At 37.6% G+C, this 16,194-nt stretch overlaps 2 protein-coding genes and 1 non-coding gene across 4 annotated transcripts; 2 read left to right on the top strand and 1 right to left on the bottom strand.

Annotated features, from left to right (window-relative positions):
* Positions 1 to 1,469: 1,469 nt before the first annotated feature.
* Positions 1,470 to 8,860, top strand: LOC106141256 (glutamate dehydrogenase 2, mitochondrial). Its single transcript, XM_060946037.1, has 9 exons — positions 1,470 to 1,630; positions 2,189 to 2,296; positions 2,799 to 2,978; positions 3,301 to 3,467; positions 4,616 to 4,753; positions 5,515 to 5,676; positions 6,640 to 6,844; positions 7,477 to 7,619; positions 8,607 to 8,860. Exons 1-9 carry the CDS (start codon positions 1,510 to 1,512, stop codon positions 8,721 to 8,723), a joined length of 1,341 nt encoding a protein of 446 aa, XP_060802020.1. The 5' UTR covers positions 1,470 to 1,509; the 3' UTR covers positions 8,724 to 8,860.
* On the top strand, positions 4,067 to 4,139 carry Trnak-uuu (transfer RNA lysine (anticodon UUU)). Its single transcript has one exon. It is a non-coding gene; the product is annotated as a tRNA-Lys (tRNA).
* Positions 8,861 to 10,185: 1,325 nt separating the features above from the next.
* On the bottom strand, positions 10,186 to 15,558 carry LOC106141521 (GDP-L-fucose synthase). Of its 2 annotated transcripts, none has more exons than XM_060946120.1 (9): positions 15,367 to 15,558; positions 15,126 to 15,280; positions 14,194 to 14,308; positions 13,833 to 13,961; positions 13,268 to 13,341; positions 12,780 to 12,919; positions 12,251 to 12,379; positions 11,208 to 11,346; positions 10,186 to 10,357 (listed from the first exon to the last, which is right to left on the bottom strand). In XM_060946120.1, the coding sequence occupies exons 2-9, from the start codon at positions 15,278 to 15,280 to the stop codon at positions 10,261 to 10,263; spliced, it is 978 nt and encodes a 325-aa protein (XP_060802103.1). In that variant the 5' UTR covers positions 15,367 to 15,558; the 3' UTR covers positions 10,186 to 10,260. The 2 variants fall into 2 exon arrangements, with proteins under 2 accessions (XP_060802103.1, XP_060802104.1); XM_060946121.1 differs by having other exon boundaries at positions 15,404 to 15,558.
* Positions 15,559 to 16,194: the final 636 nt, after the last annotated feature.

Raw genomic sequence — 16,194 nt, 5'->3', positions numbered from 1 at the left:
TTCTTCGCGCGTAAAATAAAAACGTCTTATAACTATTATGTTTGTTTGTAATATCTTTACTGCATAGAAATTTACACAGTAACAAGAAAATAGTAAGTACATAGTTATAAGACGTCTATACCGTTATTAACTTTTGTTTACTTCGCAAGTAATAAAGTACGTGGTATGTGTGTGTTCCCAGACCAGGATTATAATAAAGAGTAGCCCACTTTTTACCTCCTCTAAAGAGAGTCGATTGTTTTTCACGACCTCATAATCATAATTTATCGTATTGATCTCAAAAATTTTCAAATTAATGGTAATTACCATCACTGAAACCCAAATCTTTGAACAACTAAATTTTTTAAGAGCTTATTCTTGGCCATCGAGACTTTTTTTATAAATGTCAATGAAAAACATGTTTTGTGTTTTAGGTATATGTTTTTAAAGCACTACAAAATTAATGCAATACACAGATTTAATATTATTACGTGAAGGTGCAATAACTTTAATTTTTATTGCAGCCTCTTTAATTTTCTAGTGATTCCTATTTGAGAACAAACTATTTTACTTCTACAGTGAATATAATGTAAACTTCAAAAAAACCATATTGACAAAAACTGACAGTCATTTTGAAAAGAACCCACTTCAAAAATCAAAGCTTTATTTGTAATTTATTATAATTTTTTTATTTATATTTGTAATTAATTGTTAAATCTAGTTTTACATATGGCTTCATCAAGACTTATTTTACGACAAACATATCCAGTATTTTACCAGCAAATTAGATGTTACGATATCCCTAGTAATTTGCAAGCAGTCGCCACCGAATCTGACCCTAGTTTCTACAGGATGGTAGAATATTTCTACCACCACGCCGTGAAGGTGGTGGAACCAACATTATTAGAGTATTTGAAGAAGCATAGCTACTTATCTGATAAGAAAAGGGTGAATAGAGTAGCTGGTATTTTGAAGGTGGGTATACTTTACTAAGTAGTACCTAAGTAGGTAGTATCATTATCTAAGCACTTACTGTATCCACGACTTCGTCCGCGTGGAATAGTTATTTTGGGCATCAAGCCCTCAAGGATGAATAAATTTCCCCGTTTCTTTTTCACATTTTCCATTATTTCTTTGCTTCTAATAGTTGCAGCTTGATGTAATATAGCCTAAAGCCTTTCTTGATAAATGGTCTATTCAACGTAAAAATATTTTTTCAATTCGAACCAGTAGTTCCTGAGATAAGCGCGTTCACACAAACAAACTCTTCAGTTTGATAATATTAATATAGATAAAGGTTGCTAGCCTGTCGCCTAGAAGCCGAATCTCAAGTTCGTATAAGCCTTTCCCTTAATTGACTTTGATGAATGGAATCCTATATCCTAACTCGCTGAACGTGGCCTCAATCTTTTTAGGACTGTTGACTCTGACTGCCCCGTAAAGGACAAAAACGTAATCGTAGATAGGTTTTAAAGTTCGATCCACTCAATACGTAGGTAGTTAACGAGTAAAATTAATTAACAACAGGTGATGGGGTCCTGCAACAGTTCCCTGCAGTTTGAGTTTCCCCTGCAGAGGAAGTCAGGGGAGTATGAAATTATACAGGGCTACAGGTGTCAGCATAGCGTGCATCGATTACCATGTAAAGGAGGTATGTTGTTAAATACAATTATACGTCAAACAGCTCAACGGTGTACTTACTTTTAGTCTTTACGAGACTGCTGACTCTGTCTACCCCGTAAAGGATAAAGATTTGCATAGACTGATAACAAAATACGGGGATGTTAGTCCACTTGGTATATGGGTCTGAAGATCACGTGGTGATAATTTGGGAGTTGGCCTATGTCCAGCAATAAACATGCAGCTAAAACGATGTTGACTCTTCTTTTGATACAGAGTTCACCTACCTACAGCCGACTCAACTGATTATAGACTACTGAAACTCAGGCTCATAATTTTTTGGTAACTTCAAAAAAAGAGCTCTTATTGTGTGGTATATATCTTGGTCACAATAAACTTTGTGTACTGCAAACGAGTTTTTTGTTTGTTTTGGATAACAGTTATTGGATTTAGAAGAATATGTTTAATGGCGGACTTATCTCCAATGGGATTTCTTCCAGTCCAAAATTTATTTGAAATTTAATTAAAGTTTTATTTGAAATTTAATTGTTCCGAAAGGCCACAGCATTATAGTCTTCTGTTTCAACAGGCATCCGGTATTCTTCAGAAGTAAATTTGGAGGAAGTGAAGGCGCTTGCTGCTTTGATGACGTACAAATGCGCTTGTTCCAATGTCCCGTTTGGTGGCGCCAAAGGCGGTGAGCGAACTTCCTTTGTTATCGTTAACTGATACATCTTGGTTTCCTGCTCTGGAAAGTTATCTTTAAAACGTTTCTTTTTTGACAAGTCATCATGTTCCAGTAGGTATGCTAATAAGCTTTATCCTTCCTGAGCAGAAAGTTTGGGTTCGCAAATTTTCTACATTCGTGTTCTTCCTTCTTATATAAGTCTTGGTTATATGTCCATCTCTTGAGAGGAACCTGGGGTGCTTCTTTAAGCAGCATCCTTGATTTTAACGTTCTTAAAAAAAGGGGTTCTCAGTTTGACCTGTATGTATGTTTGTCCGCGATTATCTCCCGTTTCTCTGTTCCAATTTTGATGCATTTTTGAGGAAAGTGTTTGTAACACTCAATATTTTAAACGACTTAAAAAAGGAGGGTATCGATTGAAGGCGGTTTTCTTTTTACAGAAGTTATGTTCCTTTCAATAGATACCTACGTAATATAGTTTTGGCATCGGCATTTACCATTACTTCAACAGGTGTGTCCATAAACCCAAAGAACTACACTCACGCGGAACTGCAGAGGATAACCAGACGGTACACTCTGGAGTTGGCCAAGAAGAACTACATCGGAGCAGGTATTGACGTGCCAGCCCCCGACGTGAACACGTCCGGCACCCACATGTCCTGGATCGTGGACACCTACATCAAGACTTTGGGTGAGAACTGACTTTTTCTTTCTACATTCTATTAATTGTAGCGGGAGCGATGTTTCGGGCTCGACGGCCAAAAAGGGAAGGTTTTCCGCCAGGCTTGCTGTTAGTTGGAGGTTATATTTATTCTCAAATCTGTGAAAACAGCAACCGCAAGCTGAGGGCACTGCTATTGGCTGTTGAAATTAGCGTACTTTGCTGTGATTGGTTGATGACATATCACGGTATAGATATCGCCACAAACATAGTACGTGTACCGGTTTAAGGTACGTCCTTCAAGGAAGACGATGACATGTCATACTTAGGTATTGATTTTGATGATGTCCAGGTTTCAGGGACATAAACGCTGCGGCGTGTGTGACGGGAAAGCCGATCAACGGAGGCGGCATCCATGGCAGAGTAGAGGCCACTGGAAGAGGCGTCTTCATGACAATAAACTTCTTCATCCACGCCCCAGAGTGGATGAAACTGATCGACTTGGAGCCTGGCTTTCAGGTGACCAAATATATATTCTAAATAGAAAGTTAAGTATATGTTTAATGAAAAAATCCATGACAAATCCGTAAGACTGAACGTGGATTTTTAGTTTTATTGAGATTGGCTCTGTAGAGTAAGGGATAAAGACATGATATATGTACCTATATGAAATAAGAACACCTTGTCTCTTTCAAATGGATGCTGTAAAAAACGACTAAGTAGGTATTTACCTCGTATGCTTTAGCTAACGCAATGCAAGTATGAGCCAGCTGGCTCTTTTCATGCCTTTCTGAATTGTAAACATCAATCAATTGAAAAGCTTATTAGATTATTCATTTAACTTCCGTATATTATGATATTCATATAAAAGTAAAAAAAAAACCATATGAATATTACAAAACGTATCTACTTACCAATCTATTCAACTTTCTAACGAAAAAACTATTTCAGGCCTAAAAGATTTCAGGCGAAGGTCACAAATTTTTACAATGTTTATATTGCGTAGGAGTACTTATTTGATCGTTTTACATTCCATTACTAATGTTGGGAGTTCGGACTTATTTGTACATATATAGTTATAACTGTAGGTAATTGTTAATTTTGCCGAAAATACTAGAGCCCGGATAGCTCAGTCGGTAGAGCATTGGACTTTTAATCCAAGGGTCCAGGGTTCAAGTCCCTGTTCGGGCGACAAATATTTTTATTGGAAAATGTATTACTGCTATAGTGTATCTGCACACATCTTGAAATACTTTTTTTCAATTATGTATATATTTTAACAAAACATTCTTAAATTTCAATGAAATACAATTTTTTTTATTAATTGGTCACTGTAACCAAGAGTATGTGCCCTTAAAAACTTTTAACGTAAAATTTATAATGCTTATACTTTTTCCAATACGTTTTCAGTAGTTTTAGTGACTTAACGGACGGTTAATTTAAATCGAGATAGTGACGCCATCTATCGCCATTCTACCGTAGTTTTGTCTTATAAGTACAAAACATTACAATGAAAAATAAAAACGACTGTTGGCTCTGTCTACCCTGTACGGGACAACCTAACGGGTTAGACTGAGCCAATAGACATGTATATGTACCTATGTGTGTAAATTTCAAGTTAAGTAGAGTTTTGACAAGTAAATATCTTGTTGTAATTATGCTTTCAGAACAAAACTGCCATCATCCAGGGTTTCGGCAACGTGGGCAGTTACACGGGCGTGTACCTGGAGAACCATGGTGTGAAGGTGATAGGCGTGGTGGAGTTCGATTGCACCCTGGCCAACCCCGACGGTATCAAATGCAGGGTATGTGCAGATATTGACGGCTTCTGTGGCGGCGCAGCGGTAGTACGCTTGTCTGTGACATCGGATGTCCCGGGTTCGAATCCCGGGCAGGGCGTGATGAGAAAAGAACTGTTTCTGATTGGTCTGGGTGTTGGATGTTTATCTATACAAGTATTTATTATAAAATACATGTAGTTTCGTTGAGTTAGTATCTCGTAACACAAGTCTCGAACTTACTTCGAGGATAACTTAATCTGTGTAATTTGTCCTGTAAGTATATATAAGTATATTTATTTATATATATTTATTGATAAGATAGAATACTTACATAAACAACGTTACAATCACGTCTATACCCCCCGTGGGGTAAACAGAGCCAACAGTCACAAAAAGACTGAAAGACCACGTTCAGCTGATTGGCTTATTGATGGAATTGACATTCATAATAGTGACAGGTTGCTAGACCGTCGCCTAAAGGAAAAATCCCAGGTTAAAAAGCCTATCGCCTTTTACGATTTATTCTTTTTTTCTATTGGTGCCGGGAACCACACGGCATCGGTAATAGTCATATACAGCACATTATCTATACTAATATCTTTACTTATATTATAAAGCTGAAGAGTTTGTTTGTTTTAGGGACATTATTCATCTTTGAGGGCTTCAGTGATGCCCAAAAATAATTATTCCACGCGGACGAAGTCGCGGGCACAGCTTGTTATATATATGTATATATATATATATAAATATACAAACGGTTTTTTTTATCTTCATTACCATTTCAGGAACTGCAAGATTACATGAAGAAGAACCGAGGTAGCGCCAAGGGCTTTCCCGGCGCTAAGGATGGGGGCAAAGATCTGATGTTTGAGAAGTGCGACATCCTGGTGGTGGCTGCCATGGAGAAGGCTATCACTGTCGAGGTCGCTAAGAAGCTCAACTGCAAGGTGCGGTTGTCACCCATGATGTCCATAAAATGGCGAAAAGGGGGCTCACCGCAAGGGGGTTTTAGTGGGTAGGCTGGCACAGAAAATGCCAGGAGTCCCACACTCTCCCAGGTGGGAGGTAGTCCGTATGAAGGATTTCCCCTTCGGAGAAAATAAAAGGGGTGTCGTGGTAATTGGACGTGGATATTGACACACGAGGTTTTTGTCACTGAGGGTAACCAAACAGAAGATATATGGGTTGTCAACATCCGTGCATTGACCCCAGCCCTTATTACATACGCACATACATATAATCACGTCTATATCCCTTGCGGGGTACCTTGACAGAGTCAAAGGTCTTGAAAATACTGATAGGCCACGTTCAGCTATTTGGCTTAATGATAGAATTGAGATTCAAATAGTGACAAGTTGCTAGCCTATCGCCAAAAATAAGAATACCGAATTTAATATAAGTATCCCTTAGTCGCCTTTTACGACATCCTTGGGAAAAACCGGAGTGGTGCTATTCTTTTCTCTATTGGTGCCGGAAATCATACAGCACAAAAAAACTATTTGAGCAACCCTTCAGCGTGCTTAATCGCTGCCCGTAAATAAACTTAATTTTATTGTTTAACTAGCTGTGCCCGCGACTTTGTCTGCGATGAATTGGTAAAAAATACTGGTTCAAATTGAAAAACTTTAGGCAAGAGTTTTTCAATTTGAACCAGTAGTTTCTGAGATAAGCGTGTTCAAACAAACAAACTCTTCAGCTTTATAATATTAGTATAGATGGTATAAAAGGACTTGGATGCCTCGAATTTCGTTTAAGTTTCACAACCTTCTAACAAAAACAAGACTGAAAGGAATATAAATGCGACAATACTAATAATAAAAATAATTGTTGGATTTATATACCCGCGCAAGCCTCACAAAATACGTATACACACCTGTGCCATCCAAGAGACGCCACAATGTACTCTCCAGATAATAGGAGAGGGCGCCAACGGCCCCACGGTGCCGGCGGCCGACAGCATCCTGCGCGAGCGCAAGGTGCTGGTGCTGCCCGACCTGCTGGCCAACGCGGGCGGCGTCACCGTCTCCTACTTCGAGTACCTCAAGAACATCAACCACGTCAGCTTCGGGAAGCTCAGCATCAAGTTCTGGAGGGATTCCAATACTGCTCTCCTGGGTGACAATTGTTTACTGGCGCTTATCACAAACTCTATTTGTGACATGATGCTGTCATATTTGGAAGAACGTTCCGTTCTGTTGTTTTAGGTTAAAGTTTAGGTAGTTTGTAGCTTGTAGCTTTTTGACAAATACTATTTCGGCGTACCTACATACTAAACATATACTAAACAAAGCGTTCGGCGCTCCCGAAAATTAATTTGTTATAGGTACTGTTTTTATGAGTGAAGACATGTTATTGGGTTGTGGCGACATCTCTACGCCACTCGCCACAACATAAAATCACACAACCACTGTCAATCATCGCGAAGAAATTGACGCGCTCAACCAATAGCAGAGAAGAATCTAAGACCCGATTTCAAAGATTTCACGGATTGGGGCTATATATACAACCTCCGACACAACACCATAACACCAGCTTGGCGGAAGATCTTCCCTTTGGTGGCGGTCGAGCCGAATCATCGCTTGGGTCTTAACTCTTAATTTTATAAGCTTATTATTGTAACATTTGCTGTTGGTCCAAATCCCAATACAAAATATAAAATAAATAATAAATAGAATCGTTCAATTTTATTATGTATTTTGCAATATGAGCATCTACTCTGGTTCAATTAAAATAAATATCATTTTCAGACTCCGTGGAGCAATCCCTGAAGAAGGCTAGCGTGCAAGCCGAGATAAAACCCACGGAGCTGTTCCAGACCATGATATCTGGAGCCAGCGAGAAACAGATAGTCACCTCTGGCCTGGAATACTCTATGAGCAACGCTTGTAAGGTATATGGGCTATCATGCTGGCATTCGACGGCCTCTGTGGCGTAGCGGTAGTACTAGCTTGTCTGTGTCCGGGTTCGAACCGGCATGATGAGAAAAGAACTTTCTCTGATTGACCTGGCTCTTGGATGTATATCTATCTAAGTATTTATTATAAAATATAGTATCGTTGAGTTTGTATCTCGTATAACAAGTCTCGAACTTACTTCGAGGCTAACTCAATCTGTGTAATTTGTTCGGTATATATTTATTTATATTAATATACTAGCTGTGCCCGCGACTTCGTCCGCGTGGAATAGTTATTTTGGGCGTCATTGAAGCCCTAGTCTAAGTCTCTGCCTTCCCCTCCAGGAAAGAGGCGTGATTTTATGTATGTATGTTGAAGCCCTCAAGGATGAATAATTTTCCTCCGTTTTTTTTTCACATTTTCCATGATTTCTTCGCTCCAAAAAGTTGCAGCGTGATGTTATATAGCCTAAAGCCTTCCTCGATAAATGGTCTAATATTCAACACAAAAATAATTTTGCAATTCGAACCAGCAGTTCCTGAGATTAGCGCGTTCAAACAAACAAACAAACTCTTCAGCTTTATAATATTATTAGTATAGATACTGTACTGTGGTATAAGTATGTGGTAAAGTAGCGCCAATAAATGAAAAGATGAATGGTAATAAGCTGGGTTGGTACGGACACATCATGAGAAGAGAGGAAGGTCATGTTACTAAAAGAGCCTTAAATATGGAAGTGAAAGGTTCAAGAAATAGGGGAAGACCGAAAAAGAGATGGATGGACGGCGTAAAGGATAGTATGAGGAGAAAGGGAGTGACCAGTGAGATGGCAATTGACAGAAGTAATTGGAAAAAACTAACATACTGTGCCGACCCCGCGTGGAAAGTGGGAAAAGGTAACGACGAAGAAGAAGATACTGTACTGTGATAGATATTTCCACGCGTACCTACGAAGTCTTTTAATAGTCGCCATATTGTTTCAGAACGTAATGGACACAGCCATAAAACACAATTTGGGACTAGATCTGCGAACAGCGGCGTACATTACGGCTATAGAGAAAATATTTGTCACATACGACGAACAAGGGCTTACCATATAAGTTATACGTACGTGTAAAATAACGATCGAGACTCTATAATAAAATTGGAGTGTATCGAATTTGTGTGGTTCGTTTATTGTTATGTGCATACATACTGACATGCATAGGTATATACAGGGTGACATTTAAAACAACTGCGTCCTATTAAACATAGACTATACCCATGCTTCTGAGCTGTTTGAGCCTATTTTTATTTAAATTAAACGTCATCGTTTTCACATTTATAAAACCCTCAAAAATTACGTCACACGCTTTATTAAAAAAACGTCACCCTGTATATAGCTATCTATGTACATCTCAAATTACATAGTATATGCGAAAGTAAGTCTCTCTCATGCAGAGCCTGATTCTTCCAATTCTGGACTATACTGATGCGTGCTATCTTGATACCACAGAGGAGCTACTAGATAAATTGGAACGGTTACAAAACCTCTGTATTCGTTTCATATTTGGCTTAAGAAAATACGATCATGTTTCCATTTACCGTTCTAAGCTGAAATGGCTTCCCATTCGCTTTCGTAGAAATACTCGCATTCTCTGTCTTCTTTTTAATATTTTATTTAATCCCGCCTTTCCTTCCTATCTTAAAGAACGTTTCTTTTTCCGTCATTCGTCTAATTCTCCTTGCAGATCTCATTTGCGCACCATTCTTACTATTCCTACCCACAAGACTTCCTTCTACTCTTTTTTCTTCTCTGCTCATGCTGCACGACTGTGGAATTCCTTACCGCATGATATTCGCGATTCCCAAACTCTTTCTTCATTCAAACGACGAGTTAAAGACTATTATCTCTCCAAATAGACTTATATTATATTAGATATATATATATATTGGTATGTTTATGTAGTTTATTACTGTCATTTATTTAATTGTTCCATGTTTAATTATGTAAGTATTAGCATGTATGTTTAGTTAAATTTATGCACACGCCATACCGCTCCAAAATTAATCTGTCCTCTCATGGGTCTACTGGAAGAGATTTCTTTTGAAATAAGTAGCACCTTTGTACTAGTATTACTGTTATAAATGCTTCTGTATATAATTTTGTGTACATAAATAAATAAATAAGTTTGTTTGTGACCTCTTCACGGGTCAATTACTGAATGAAACTTCTTCAATAATTGTGTGTAGCAAATCAAATAAATGAATTATCTATCTATCAATAATATCACGTTCATATAATTTAGAGTATGGTGAAGGACATTGAGGAACTTTTATTCCGGTAAAAACAATAGTTCCCGTGGGATTAGCGAAAATCCTTACTTTCTTTCGCATTTTTTAATATTAGTTGGGATTGGATTTTTTTTTTGGGATTTTTAGGCAGCTCAACATGGCTGACTGCATTGGCACTGGCATTTACAAGACTGTTGGCTCTGTCTATCCCGCATGGGAAATAGACCTGATTATTATAAGTATGTACATGTATTTGGATTTTTCTGAGTTTCATCGAAAATTCGAAAGTTTTTCAAGTATTTTTATTTATAACAATGCATATACAATAAATACACAATGGAAATTACAGGACATAAAGAGCGGCTACGTCCTCGCCATTTCTCTGTTCCTCTTGTACCAGTCAACGGATTCTTGAATGGCCGTCTCGAACGGAGTGAATTTGAAGTCTTTGTACAGCGATCTGTAATTTATAGGAATCATATATAAATAGAAAAAGAGAATATTGACTGGTGCTTCGCTACATACATACCTACATTTTACAGTAATACATACATACCTACATACATACATAAAATCACGCCTCCTTCCCGGAGGGGTAGGCAGAGACTACCTCTTTCCACTTGCCACGATCTCAGCATACTTCCTTCGCTTCATCCACACATGCTTCGCTTTCGAGAGAAATTCTACAATTGTAATTCTATCTCAGTAGGTACCATCAATAAATCGGCTCAAAAGCACTAATCTCGAGATTTTTGTTACTTTCTCTCACTTACAGCATCAGTTAGTATTCAAACTAACTTACCTACATAACTTTGACAATTCATTGGTCCATGGCCGAGGTGGTATTTGAACCTGTACCTTTTTTGCGTATCACGCATTTTAACCGGGTACCTTACCCATTCGACCGCCGACGCTCTGAATTTCATCCATTACATTTCAATATTTACGGCTATTGTAAACAGCGCCATCTTTCGGCTGCTCATCATCATCTGCTCGCACGAGTATTTATAGTTACAAATTAGTTGACATCAAACTTTACCAAGGTGCCGTGTGGTTCCCGGCAACAATAAAAAAAAGAATAGGACCACTCCATCTCTTTCCCATGGATGTCGTTAAAGGCGACTAAGGGAAAGGCTTACAAACTTGGGATTCTTTTTTAGGCGATGGGCTAGCAACCTGTCACTATTTGAATCTCAATTCCATCATTAAGCCGAATAGCTGAACGTGGCCATTCAGTCTTTTCAAGACTATTGGCTCTGTCTACCCCGCAAGGGATATAGACGTGACCATATGTATATATGTATGTTTACCTAAGTTTCTTGTTTGAAGCGGTCTTCTTATACTGTCCATCGGCTTTGCTCGTGTCATAGACAATATCTCCTGTGTATCCGTGAGCCTTCTTTATGGTCTCCGCTACTGCACTTATTGTTACTTCGTCTTCTTCGTCCGCTACAAATGATGAAAAGATTAAAACAATAAAAAAAAAATCAGTTAATATCAGGATTAAACCCACAATGTGTTAGTGTATCAAGGAAACTTAACAACAATGTTAAAATATCAAAATTAAATTGTACAGACAGTTTCGTGTCTTTGGCCTCTGTGGCGCAGCGGTAGTACGCTTGTCTGTGACACCGGAGGTCCCGGGTTTGAATCCCGGCCTCGGCATGATGAGAAAAGAACTTTTTCTGATTGACCTGGGTCTTGGATGTATAAGTATAGTAAAGTAAGTATAGTAACGTTGAGTTAGTATCTCGTGACACAAGTCTCGAACTTACTTCGAGGCTGACTCAATCAGTGTAATTTGTCCCGTATATATTTATTATTATTTGACTAGATGAACGCGAGCCCATAATAGCACTATCCACGTCTAATCTAGCCGTATACAAACAAAAATTTATACTAAAATTAATTTAAATCTGTGGCGACATCTTCAAGTCACAACTGCCAATCACGCTAACAGTCAAACACAGCGAATATTCTAAATCGCGCAAGCAAAGATTTCACGAATTGGAGCATACATAGGTACACCTTCAGCACAATATCTTTGGGTGGTTCCAAAGATATTGTGTTGAAGGTCCACAAATCCTAGTAATATTTTAAAACGAAAGTTTGTAACTCTTTCACGGAAAATCTACTAAACAGATATTGATGAAATTTGGTACATATATTTGCTCTTACGACGTCCTCGTATTGATTTAAAAATTCACAAGATTATACTTTACAGTTAGAATAGAATCAGACGAAGTTTGTAAGCCTATCCCTCAGTCGCCTTTTACGACATCCATGGGAAAGAGATGGAGTGGTCCTATTCTTTATTGTATTAGTGCCGGGAACCACACGAAAAAGTTCTCACCTGACAAAATAATAGGCTCAACACTGTCATAATTCCTGAGCACCCATACAAACAGTTTGGCTAGATCCAATGAATAAATGAATTGTCTTAAAGGTTTCCCGCTGCCGAACACTGTGAATGTGGGGTCACCTGCAAGCGAAATAATATTTATACGTACATACATATAATCACGTCTATATCCCTTACGGGGTAGACAGAGCCGACAGTCCCGATAATACTGCTAGGCCACATTCAACTGTTTGGCTTAATGATAGAATTGAGATTCAGTTATAGTGACAGGTTGCTAGCAAGTCGCCTAAAAGAAGAATCCCAAGTTTATAAGCCTATCCCTTAGTCGCCTTTTAGGACATCCATGGGAAAGAGATGGAGTGGTCCTATTCTTTTTCATATTTGCGCCGGAAACAAGGCAATAATAATATTTATTAAAAGCAACATTCTTTTAATAAGTGAGGGTATATCATACATGTTGTCATGTCATGGCTGAAAACTAAAATTGTGTACAGCGCCATCTATCGAAAAAAACACGAACCATTTCGTACAGCATCGTCCATCCTCCTGATAAGAGCGGGTATGACATGGCTGGCCTGCAGATTGTAGTTGTCGTGTGGGCCGAAAACGTTGCAGGGTATCACCGATGTGAACATGCAGCCGTGTTGATCATGGTACCCTCTTAAATCAAATGGAATAATATAAATGTGAGTTAGCAGATACAAATTTTATTCTTCAGTGAGATCATCAGTCTCCAATCAAATATACATACATATAATCACGTCTAAATCCCTTGCGGAGTAGACAGAGCCAACAGTCTTGAAAAGACTGATAGGCCACATTGTGCTATTTGGCTTAATGATAGAATTGAGATTCAAATAGTGACAGGTTGCTAGCCCGTCGCCTTAAAGAATCCCAAGTTTATAAGCCTATCCCTTAGTCGCCTTTTACAACATCCACGGGAACGAGATGGAGTGGTCCATTCTTTAGTGTATTGGTGCTGGGAACCACCCGGCGCACGTACTATACCTGTTCAAAATATCAATCATCCTCTTGGCATAGCTGTATCCATAATTAGATGTGTGTGGCGGTCCATTGTGAACCTGGAAAGAATACTGAATGTAATTGTTATTGCATTTTCTAGTAATCGGCATTTCTTAACCATACTTCCATAAACCACAAATTTTATAAATGCGAAAGTAAGTTTGTTTGTTTGTTGTCTCTTCACGCATTATTTCCCAAACCAATATTTTTTGCATTTTACATATTTAAAATATATGTACATAATTCCGACGCCTTCAAAGGTAGAATATGTGTTAACAGAAACTGTAATTGAATACTTAAGACCTATAATGTAACCATATTCAAGGAATAAATGATTATGATTACATATTTAATCAAAAAGTCTGAAGGAAGACATAAGGTTCTTTTTATACCGAAAAACTATAGTTTCAGTGGTAAGTAATTTGGATGGCGCTTTATTCGCGCGGGCGAAGCTGCCAGTAAAAACTAGTTAAATATAACTTTTCAGACTGAATACAGACTTATGTCTAAATTAAAAAGACTTCACCGAATTAAAAAAAAAAATACAAACCATAGTCTCGTCAATAGGGTATGTAGTATTGTCAGGGAAGATACAAGTGGAAAGACAGGACACAACCCTCTTGACACCTCGCTCGTAGCTCGCATGGAGCACATTCTCATTTATTGCCATATTTTCCCTCTAAAACATAAATACATTTGCAATACAATATAATAAGGTCTATAATTTTTATTTAATCCACAGTTCCAATTTTGATGTAAAAAAAACTCAAAACTACTGGACTGATTGTACATGATATTTGGCACAGATATATGTAGAATTAATCTTCTTATAAGTTAACTACTACAATAATATTTTTGAAATATCATACATCTCTTTATATGTATATATGTACTATTGAATAATAACTCACAAAGAAGGACAAATTGTTATTCATATTGTGATACAGGCCTCCAACCATTGCCGCCAAATGTATCACATGTGTAGGCCGATACTTATCAAATAGTGCTTCCGTTTGGGCCTTGTCCCTGAAAATTGATAAAAAATTGTACAGGAAACATCATTTTTGGAATACCCGAAAGCCTTGCAGTCTGGATGCAATATGAGAAATGGAATAACATTACAAAAAGTTGTGTCCATAGATTTGTGCACTATATAAAATATTTCCTTATACATACATACATACATAAACTCACGCCTCTTTCCCGGAGGGGTAGGCAGAGACTACCTCTTTCCACTTGCCACGATCCCTGCATACTTCCTTTGCTTCATACATATTCATAACTCTCTTCATGCAAGCTCGGCGGTTTCGGGCACTTTTGACCTGACCCTTCACCAGGACGTCCTTAATTTGATCAAGATATGTTCGTCTAGGTCTTCCCACCCCGACCTTTCCCTCCACACTCTCCTTGTATATCTGCTTAGTCAACCTGTTTTCATTCATCCTCTCCACATGACCGAACCATCTCAACATACCCTTTTCTATTCCTGTAACTACATCTTCTTTCACATCACAACATTCCCTTATCACGCTGTTCCTTATCCGGTCACTCAATTTCACACCCAACATACTCCTTAACGCTCTCATTTCCACTGCATTTATTCTGCTTTCGTGCTTCTTTTGCCATACCCAACTTTCACTCCCATACATTTCCTTATTCTGGTGCAAATCTATATCAACCAAGCATGTCAATAGGATTTCAAAATATTTCTACGTATGCACATTTTTATAAAGTGTGTAAGTAATTTAATAAGTCTTATTGGCTTACTACTGTAATAATTTTTGCTGAAGAATATTCTAATACTAAACAATTGTAGTTAGTACTAAAAAAAATAGATCTTTACCTCAAGTCCCCGTCTTTGGATCCGCAAAATATCCAATTTTCATTTTTTGTAGAACCTGTTCCTTCTTGTGTCTCATTATCTACAAGAATTTTAATAGCTTGGCCGACGAGGCCTGATCCACCGGTCACTAGTATAACGCTTTTAACTTCACTCATCTAAAATCATAATTTTATGAAATGAACAAAATTAACTGTTTTGGTAAATACAATATTGCATTCTGAAAATTGGGAAATAATATTACCTTTGTAGTTGAATAATGTCGTCAAGTTTATGAATACCGTGGCAATTTTATGTTTTCAATGTGTTTTTTCGATAAAAAGTTTCCCTTTTCTTCCTTGCTTTTCTATTCTAGGCTAAAGCTTAAGTTTCTCTAGAATTCAAAAAGATAAAACAAGAAACATCAGCAATTGCAACAGCTCAGCTGGTCGATGACAGCGAGTGACATTGACATAGTTTGTAAATGACATTCAAATTCAAATTAGTGTTTTGTCACATAAAATTCATAACATAACTTTTGGTTTCACAAACTTCCTAACAAGAGACTATAGATCCCATTACAAAAAAAAATTTTTTCCTACTTCCGAAATCTCTTCTTATGTGTCTTGTTTTGCAAAACTTTCATATCTTACACTTACACACTCCTACTTATTGTGTTTGAACATTTCTTAACAAAAGCTTCTCCTTACAGATTGTATAATACCTTTCCTAATTTGTTATTACAAAAAAATCACAATTCACATTAATCACAATATGTCATTGCGATGAAGGCGGCGAATAATGTCAGTTCCAAGGATGTGGATTCCATCCTTCTCATTATGAAGAGGAAGGAATCCATCCAGAGAGGAAAGCACTTCCAATGGGGGAAGATTGTCTTTTTGTAAAAGTATCTTGTCCAGCGTACATCTATTATTGACGTCAGCGTGTAAAGATTAAAATTTTAATCGGGGAATTATCATCCCGTGGAATTCAGAGATAAAAATATATAGATAAATTATTAAATTTCATAACTTTCTCAATGAGGTATGTATGTAGAACAACTGATTATAATAATATTGTTAATATTAGCCAA

This window comes from Amyelois transitella, chromosome 10 (assembly GCF_032362555.1).
Source record: "Amyelois transitella isolate CPQ chromosome 10, ilAmyTran1.1, whole genome shotgun sequence".
Lineage (NCBI taxonomy): Eukaryota > Metazoa > Arthropoda > Insecta > Lepidoptera > Pyralidae > Amyelois > Amyelois transitella.
The sequence above is the reverse complement of the archived record's forward strand: the minus strand, read 5'-3'. Positions and strand labels throughout refer to the sequence as shown.

Excerpts from the sequence above, each read along its gene's own strand:
- LOC106141256 (XM_060946037.1), top strand. The coding sequence starts at position 1,510 with ATGGGGTCCTGCAACAGTTCCCTGCAGTTTGAGTTTCCCCTGCAGAGG. Across the intron at positions 6,845-7,476 it reads TTCCAATACTGCTCTCCTGG|ACTCCGTGGAGCAATCCCTG; the intron begins GTGACAATTGTT and ends TATCATTTTCAG. Across the intron at positions 7,620-8,606 it reads CTATGAGCAACGCTTGTAAG|AACGTAATGGACACAGCCAT; the intron begins GTATATGGGCTA and ends ATATTGTTTCAG.
- LOC106141521 (XM_060946120.1), bottom strand. The coding sequence starts at position 15,280 with ATGAGTGAAGTTAAAAGCGTTATACTAGTGACCGGTGGATCAGGCCTC. Across the intron at positions 14,309-15,125 it reads TCCAAAGACGGGGACTTGAG|GGACAAGGCCCAAACGGAAG; the intron begins GTAAAGATCTAT and ends ATCAATTTTCAG. Across the intron at positions 13,962-14,193 it reads ATAACAATTTGTCCTTCTTT|AGGGAAAATATGGCAATAAA; the intron begins GTGAGTTATTAT and ends TTTATGTTTTAG.